Source organism: Malania oleifera, chromosome 2 (assembly GCF_029873635.1).
Source record: "Malania oleifera isolate guangnan ecotype guangnan chromosome 2, ASM2987363v1, whole genome shotgun sequence".
NCBI classification, from domain to species: Eukaryota; Viridiplantae; Streptophyta; class Magnoliopsida; order Santalales; family Ximeniaceae; genus Malania; species Malania oleifera.
In genome coordinates this window covers 19,671,374-19,679,780 of record NC_080418.1, presented here as the reverse complement: position 1 = coordinate 19,679,780, position 8,407 = coordinate 19,671,374, and the positions used below count along the sequence as shown (strand labels likewise).

Genomic DNA, 8,407 nt, shown 5'->3' with positions numbered 1-8,407 from the left:
GCTCACTGAACTTATTTATCAGAAGAAAATTGACTGCTATTGAAAGGAATGAAATCAAATTTTTACTTAATTTCATCATGCACTCTATTCCTCCTACCTTTCCTAGACCAACCATAACATAAAAATTAGGACCTTTTACCACTAGGCCAAGACTTTATTAGCAACAGATTTTTTTAAGTGCTATTGCCATTATTACAATATATAAATTATACAAATCTTAAAAGATATAGTAAGAGGGTAAATTCCTCTACAAACCACAAAGAATAAAAGTAGCCATAGATCTTAAATAGGCGATCAATTCAAAGCCTCAAAAAATCATAACCATACAAATTATCCCATTAATAAAAATCATGGAATTGTTGACATTGAGTTATGAACACCAAAACCTAATGCACAAACACTCAATAATTTCTATCATTGATCCCAATGCAATTGTCATAATAAGAGAAACCTCAACGGACTGAAGCCCCTCCCCCAATGAAAATGGATATTTAAAAAAATAACTATATATTTCCCTGCCTCCACCATGAAATTCTTTGAACAAACAATTAACAGTGAGAGGACATATACTGTACATGCCTTCTTCATACTATACTCATCTTATCCATTATGTTTCCACTCCCTCCCTATTTTAGTTGATAGCAGTGAGAGGAACTCTGGAGTCTCTGAAGGATTGTGCAGACTCGTATGCCCCTAAAATATGCTTTATGTCTCCATTTGCTTGCTTTGCAGATTTTGCATCCCAAAATGACTTTAACAATTCTTCGAAAGCAGGGGTCCTGAGTTCTTCAATGGAGGCCATGCTGGGTAGATTGAATGACCTTTTTCTCGGGGTTGAGCAAGATGGTTCATCCACCTGTTGGTCATAAAAGGATGAAAAACCAGATAAAAGACTAAACCAAAACCAATCAGCACTACCTAAGCACTGCTTTTTGTCCCCTACCGTGTATTCCTCTAGAAGACATTGTCCTGCATTTTCCGTGATTTCCACAATCTTGTGGTAGTGACTGCCTTTCAATTGCCTCAAATCTCCGCAACAAGGGGCAATCATAGAATCAAGATTTGAGCGTGCATCGTGGTCAAGTTGTAATGAATCTGCAGGTGCTTGCTCAGTTCAATATCCCAAATTTAAACCAACCAATATTTAATTGAAACAAAAATGCACACAGGCTGAGTACTTACAATCGACAGAGGAGAGGATATTCTTGTTTGCAGTGTCAACATCATCAAGTGCAGATGAAACAGAAGAAGAAAATCGAGTGCGTAGGGTTTGATTGGCTTCCAATCCTCTCCTGTTGTGGGGGAAAAACAAAAGGTATCATCAGTGCTCTGAACAAGAAAATAGGATTACCTTTGTGACAGCTTACCTAACAATGGAATCCACAGAAGCAACATTGCTCTTTTCTAGACTGAGCAAGGATTCTTGAGCAGTGTGCCATTGTTGTGCACCAAGTTTTGCCTTCTTCAAACTGCACATATGATTTCAGTGAATGGACCAGAGAAGAAGTCAAGGCAGCACACTTTGAAAAGCAAAATAGAAGATTGGAAAGTGATATATTATTATCATCAACCTATGGCTCATACCAGTTCTGAAGAACCTCATCCAGGTCATCTTTTCCCCTTTCCACAGTAGCAGTATCTTCCAAATAGCGTTTTTCAGTTTTATCCATGTAAACAGTCCATTCGCCTTTGATAGAAGAAGTGGATTCTTTCAAGGTCAACATTTCATTCTGTAGTTTACTGGTTCTAGCGGCTGCACTCTCGCGAAGACCATGCACTGCCATTTGAACCTATGGAAAAAATATGTGGAAATTTGTAGGTCAACAGCTACCCACAAAAAACTAAAAAAAAAAACCCTTGTTCCATGATGGAAAGTTCTAAATAGATAGAATCTGTTAAACATATAGCTTAAGTTGCACAAATCAGCATTCACAATTTGCATAAAATTTTAATCTAAGTGAAGGTTGACTTAGCTGAACAGTACCACTACTAAAACAGACGCAGAAGATTCAATACTAATTGAGATGTTGTTTCATCAATTGGTTGGTTAAGTGTCTAAAACAGACGCAGAAGATTCAATACTAATTGAGATGTTGTTTCATCAATTGGTTGGTTAAGTGTCTCTAGAAGTAAACAAATGAACCATTTTCTCTATTAAATCCCGTCAAATCTAATACAAAGTAGATAAAGCAACCAATATATACCAAATTTTTCTTCCGTGCATTGGAGCTTGCCAGAAGCTCTGCCACTTTCTCTAACAGCTGTCTTTCTTCATTGGCAGCACATTCCTGTAGATTAAAAAATATCACATTAGGAATTTTTACGAGAGGAGAAAATAACTAAATAAAAAAAATGTGAGAACGGGAACCACCTCAAACTTCTTTTCAAGTTCAGATAATTTCTGGTCATTGACTGTCTGAGCTTCTTCAACAATTTGGGTCAATTTGGATGCATGTGTATCTAGCGTCTTAAAGAAGTTCACTGTTGTTTTAGAAATTGACCTTGTGGTGTCTACAGCTCTAGAATGTGCCTGTATTCGGTGTCAAACAGAAGCATAAATTTAGAAAAGTAACACTTCTCAAAAAAACTTGCAAACCTCAAGCAATAAAATTCACAAAAGTATCAACACAGCAAATTACAAACCTCACGCTGTTGTTGCGCATATGCAGTTAGCTTCTCCTCCTGATTGTGTAGACTACTTTGAAGATCATCAAGTAATGCATCAGCCTCAGAAGCAATACCTTTGAAAAGCTGATTTGCATGAATGAAGGTCAAATACAGGCAAGAGGGGAAAATTATAAAAATAAAAATCACATTAATATTGTTTTTTTCTTAAAAAAAAGTACTTACATTCTCAAGCGCAGAAGAGTTCTTATAAACTTCTGAATTTATATCTCCAAAAGTTGACTGAGAATTTTCATCAAGTTCCCCTGCTATATCATCCAAAGCTTTAATACCAGAACCGCACATGGTTTTCAACTTCCCTAACCGTCCTCGAAGTTCTTCAGTAGCCTTTAAGTAGACAAAAAGATAAAGTTAAGACAGATTATTTAATACGGACATTTGATTATCTTTTTTAACACTAACCTCTGCCTTTGTGGATACGAAAGACTGCATATCTTCCTCCATATCTTTCAGTTGCAACTCTTGCTGTGTCACAGAAGCTGCTACAGTCTTATGCAAGGTTTCAAGCTGTTGAGTTAATTCAGACTGAAATTTCTGGATTAGAATTCTGTTGTTATCTTCAATTTTATCCTTACGCTCTGAAAACCAACCATGTTTAACAGTAAAACACCATTGATCATTGTACAATATACCACCCAAAGCATAGATTGCTGAGCTGGGGATACGAACCAATTTTAGAAAATAAGCTGGACACATCAGATGCAGCATTCTCTAGCTCTGCACGAAGTTCAAATGCGCGCTCGACAAGTGCTTTCTCTAAAATAATCAACAACAGATGTCATTGTCTGAAAACCATAGAGACCCCAATATGCAACATTGTGCTAATCCTCAAACAAGTACCACAAAACAATAGGATACAATAATGTTGTCACAAAAAATATGATGGTATTAAAAGCCTAACACCATTCATGCAAACTTATAGAAAAGATGATGTGCAGGAGAAATTTTTCTTACCAGATTTGAGGAGGTTAGATATTAAATATTCCTTTTCTTTAATAGTCACATTTGCCTGCCTGTGCCTTTCTTCAAGATCAAACAATGCATGTTCAGTTTCCTCGAGCTTTTTCTGAAGTATATAAAATGGTTGAAGTTAGGTTCATAGATCAACTTAAAAGCAAGGATAGACATACTACACCCAATCTTACCTCAGTTCTTTCGAGCTTATCAGTTAATTCAGTTGTCAGAATTTGCTGAGAATTATGGAGTTCCTGAAGCTCCATCAGTTGCTGGTTACAGTTGAACAGTATAATTAGATCAAAATAGGAATGTGTGAGGAACCGATGCGAGGAACCAAGAGTAATTGTATTACCAAGGAAGTGTACCTTGTCCTTGGATTCTGACTCAAGTTCCATGCGCTCTATTTTTTCAGACATTGCCTGGGGTATGGAAAAATTCATAGAATTTCCTATTTACAGTGCAATTTCAATAAGAAAATTAATTCATCAACCAGCTATATAAAGTCATACCTTCTTCTCTGCTTCTTCATGAAGATAACGATCTCGTGGAATGTAGATTCCATTTTTCTCTCGTGCAGCATATACCTCTGTTTGGACAATAAAATAACACTGAGATGTTCTGCTATGTACTTTGAACACCCAACCATTTAATAATAACCAAGACATGCAATTGTCTATGCATAAATATTTCCACAGACAAGGACAAGATAGGGAGCACCCAATATGGGAAGTAGTCAACAACCTTGCTTAAGTCGATCTATTTCAGAGTATAGATCCTTGATCATTGCAGATTTCATCATCTTCTGATTAATCTGAAACAATCACCAACAAGAATTGTTACAACACGATTTAACTTCAAAATCAAAATAAAAAAAAGTTTGAACAAAAAATGGCAGGACCAACAACATTATAATATTTAGTTTTAATGATAATGAATTACAACTGACCTCTGGTTTGTTCTTGATATTCTTGGCTCGGTTAGCATAATCTAGCGTGCTGAGTGTCTCTTCCAAACAATGGATAGAGGGCGATATTGTGGCAATTATGCACGTCTTTGTTTTTCCACCCAAGGAATCCCTCAATAACCTTGTTAATTTGCTATCCCTGATATTCCAAGCAATGCCTTTAAAAAGTCCATCTCAATTTCTAGCTCCAAGAAATGCATTCTAGATGCGAATGTAAATCTATTAAACTATTATTGATACCTATATGGAACATGACCAGAGTGCTCAACAAGTGCATTAATGACACGACCAAGTGTAAGCAAACTTTTATTGATCTCCCCAGCTTCTCTTGCTCTGCCCTGCAAACATAGATTTCACTGCAATCATATCCAAGGGTAAAAATTTCTTGCATTTTAGTTAAGGCAATGTAATGGGTTTAAAGATTATGAAGCACAATGCAATCTCTTGGAAATTGCAGCACCATATTCACATGCTTTTATTTGCTCAAGTCAAAACATAATGCTAGCATCATATAATATGCAACACTCTATGCATCTGCATATATACTAAGTATGATAAGCAATACGAGTGTTAGATAGGGCATACCTCTCTTGCACCTGAACGTGAAATATTCTCAGAACCAGCAAGATCAACAAGATTTAGCTTGCCACATTTGATCATCTCTTCCCCCTCTGGTGTACACTCCTTAATGTGAATTGTGATGGAAAATACTGCGTGAGAACGACTACTTTGCTTGTTGAGAAGAGTCTCTGCTGTTTGCCTTTTAGCAGAACCTTTCTCTAAGATTTTATAAATTTCATTTGCAGTACATACTATCTCTTCTTCTAAGCCCCTAACAAAAACACCCCCCTTTCCATCTTCCATGAGAGCTATGGGTTTCTTGGATTTGTCATCTATGAATTTAGAACACTCCTCTGGAGCAAGAAGGTCGGTTATTTCCTCATTGTACAGCTCTAGAAATGTAACTTTCATGCTGTACTCAGCATTTTGAGCTTCTAATATATTAAAAATTTGCCGAACAGCTCTTGGGATAACACCTGCATCGCTTGGAAATTCCCCATTCTACAAAAAAAGGTCACAAATTCAATCAGAAATGAATGCAAAGTGCTGAATAATAAATAATTAAATAAATAAACACACAGTTTAATTCATTTAATGAAATTAAACCTTCTTCCTTGCCCCTCCTTCCATTGTGTATGTTTTCCCTGTTCCTGTCTGTCCATAGGCAAAGATAGTGCAATTATAGCCCTCAAGAACTTCATTAACAATTGGGGATACAGCATGATCATACAGGTCCTTCTGCTGGGATGTTGGACCAAATACCTGTACACAATTACCCAAACTAAAGTCACTGCCACCAAGTACAGCAGCAATTACAAAAGCATTTTCCCCAGTATAATCTGGAATATAAGAAAAATTTCAGCTGAAATGGCATAGAATAAGACAAGAAAAGTGTGTAATTTTGGAATAGGATTTTTGTCATTTGGAAAGCACAAAAGAACAGAGAATAGTTCAGACATTCCGTTTATGTGAAAACATTTAATATCCCTTTCCTTTATTTTCTCATCAACCAAACAGTAAGTTTGGGAAATGAAATAAAAAAGAAACCTTGTCAAATACAAAAGTTCTGTCAATCTGCTTGTTGGCTATGTTCTGAATCGCAGAAACTTCTCTTCTGCTCTCGTTACACGAAATCACAACTGGTGTATGCACCTTCAACTCATCCTCATTCAGTGGCCTACACATGCAAAGCATCACCCTGTAACTCAAGAACCAAACTCAATTTTGTCAATCACTCGCAAATATAGGAGTCAACTCACCTGCATCGCAGAAGGACCTGCACATTCACGCCTTTATCTCTGTCATGCTTATGGCTTGAGTTTGAATCCCCTGATCGCAGATCTCGCACTGCCTTATCACTCGACCGCGGTGTCTGTGATGGCGAGATGGACACCAGTCCTCCTCTCCTCTGTGACTGTGAAGACTCCATCGATGAATTGTTCAAATAATCCCAAGAATTTGCCTTGTAGAGTTCAAAAGGCAATCAACTCGCCGATTGGAATCTGAAGCGCCTTATCAATAATCCCTGAATTCACCACAATGAATCAACAATGGGACCATTCATCGGAAGAGATAGAAATGAGAAAAAAGAGAAGGATCGCGCATCGATTGAGCAATGTAGAGAGAGAAAGTGATTGAACCAGCCAAATACAGCAAAATTGGGGTAAAAAAGGTAGAATCGAGTAAATACTCGGATTCAACAATCGAGGAAACGTATCAGATCGAAAATGATGGATCGAAACTCAGAATCTGCAGTTATACGAAAGTAACATAGAAAACGAAATCGCAGCTAGAACTCACCGTGTATCGAACTGCTTGACGGCGTTCGGTAGCTTCAAATGCTGAGGAAATTGAACTGGAAAAATGCTTCCACCATCGGCCGCAGCTTTAGAGAGAGAAACTGTGCGAGAGAGAGAGAGACAAAGAGACAGAGAGAGTTCCGATGAGCTTCTTATTTTTGTAGGGTTAAAATAAAGTACTGTGAGCTAGAGAGAGAGAGACTTCTGATTTTTGTAGGGTTAAAATAAAGGACTGTGAGCTAGAGAGAGAGAGAGAGAGAGAGGGAGCCTTCAGATTAAGACGAAAATTAAAAAAGAAAAAAGAGCCGTTATGCGGGCGTTAGAGAGTAGATACGGCTGCGAGGATCGCCTGTGACGGCGTTATGAGATCCGTTTGTTGTAATTTCTGAAATCTGACCGTTAGGAGGAATAAACAGACCCAAAAAAATCTTCAAAAACATTTAAAAATGAAAATAGGGTGATAGACTTTCCTTGTTTCACAATCCATGCCCCTTGACTTTCCCAATATTGCAACTTTGGCCCGCCATTTATCACTTATTTATTTTTCCCGTGGAACCCTCCCTTATCTGGGACAATAATGATTCATCAACACCCCTGGAATTGTAATGAAGGGTCCATCATCTTTTTGAATTAAAAGTATTTATTTAAACTCGTTGACGAATCAGATTAAGAAACAGCGGGATGCAGCTTTCCCATTTTAATTAGGATCTCGGGGCTCCACACGTCCAATGCGTGTGTAGGGTTTTAGGTGAGAGAGGGTTTAGAGCAACCACTAACAATGCATTTAAAATGTGTTAATATGCATTAGGGTAAATACTGATCATTTGCAGGCATATGAGGAAATTATTTGGCTTTTATCTTGTGTCCCATGGTGGGAATTTCAAATTTCAAATTTAGACTTTTATTGATTTAGACAAAATGAAGCATAAAATTACATTAAATTTTTATTAGAATTTTGAAAGAACATTGTGCACGGGACGTCGAGACCTCCCCTCTACGTATCCATGTACATGTGTTCTAAATTTTAACTATAGTAAAAAATGGATTTTTTTTTTTTTGTCTTTATATGTTTGATATTAATCGATGTATAACCAATTTACCACATGTTTAACATTTAAAATACAAGTACACAGATATGTGGAGGGGAATGTCCCCTGTATGATTGATTTCTCATCTTGAAGCACATTAACTGGTATCCTCCTTCCCATCTCCACCCCCATTGGTCAGCAATAATTAAGCAATTTTTTTTATTTTTTATTTTTGATAATTCGGGGAGTCCAACCATCATCGCGTCACTTTGAGCGCTATGATGCGGCACCAAACCAAAAGGGTGAAACTCGTCTGCCCATTGATGCATTTCTGGTAATTAACTAGGGTAAACTCTCAAGGGAGAATGAAATCTATGATTTTGGGGTCATCAAAGTCATAAAGGGTAATTAAG

The 8,407-nt window shown here is 37.2% G+C and overlaps 1 protein-coding gene across 2 annotated transcripts; it reads right to left on the bottom strand.

Moving 5' to 3' along the window:
- Positions 1 to 313: 313 nt before the first annotated feature.
- On the bottom strand, positions 314 to 7,180 carry LOC131149359 (kinesin-like protein KIN-5D). Of its 2 annotated transcripts, XM_058099747.1 has the most exons (23): positions 6,968 to 7,158; positions 6,427 to 6,692; positions 6,215 to 6,344; positions 5,774 to 5,929; positions 5,192 to 5,668; positions 4,847 to 4,944; positions 4,589 to 4,745; positions 4,384 to 4,453; positions 4,152 to 4,228; positions 4,008 to 4,061; positions 3,831 to 3,911; positions 3,640 to 3,751; positions 3,355 to 3,441; positions 3,088 to 3,263; positions 2,851 to 3,012; positions 2,644 to 2,751; positions 2,372 to 2,530; positions 2,205 to 2,288; positions 1,585 to 1,790; positions 1,368 to 1,469; positions 1,183 to 1,292; positions 944 to 1,095; positions 314 to 856 (listed from the first exon to the last, which is right to left on the bottom strand). In XM_058099747.1, exons 2-23 carry the CDS (start codon positions 6,594 to 6,596, stop codon positions 632 to 634), a joined length of 3,153 nt encoding a protein of 1,050 aa, XP_057955730.1. In that variant the 5' UTR covers positions 6,597 to 6,692; positions 6,968 to 7,158; the 3' UTR covers positions 314 to 631. The 2 variants fall into 2 exon arrangements, with proteins under 2 accessions (XP_057955730.1, XP_057955729.1); XM_058099746.1 differs by having other exon boundaries at positions 314 to 1,095; positions 6,968 to 7,180.
- Between the last annotated feature and the right edge of the window lie 1,227 nt (positions 7,181 to 8,407).

Excerpts from the sequence above, each read along its gene's own strand:
- LOC131149359 (XM_058099746.1), bottom strand. The coding sequence starts at position 6,596 with ATGGAGTCTTCACAGTCACAGAGGAGAGGAGGACTGGTGTCCATCTCG. Across the intron at positions 4,062-4,151 it reads ATGAAGAAGCAGAGAAGAAG|GCAATGTCTGAAAAAATAGA; the intron begins GTATGACTTTAT and ends TCCATACCCCAG. Across the intron at positions 1,470-1,584 it reads GATGAGGTTCTTCAGAACTG|TTTGAAGAAGGCAAAACTTG; the intron begins GTATGAGCCATA and ends TCATATGTGCAG.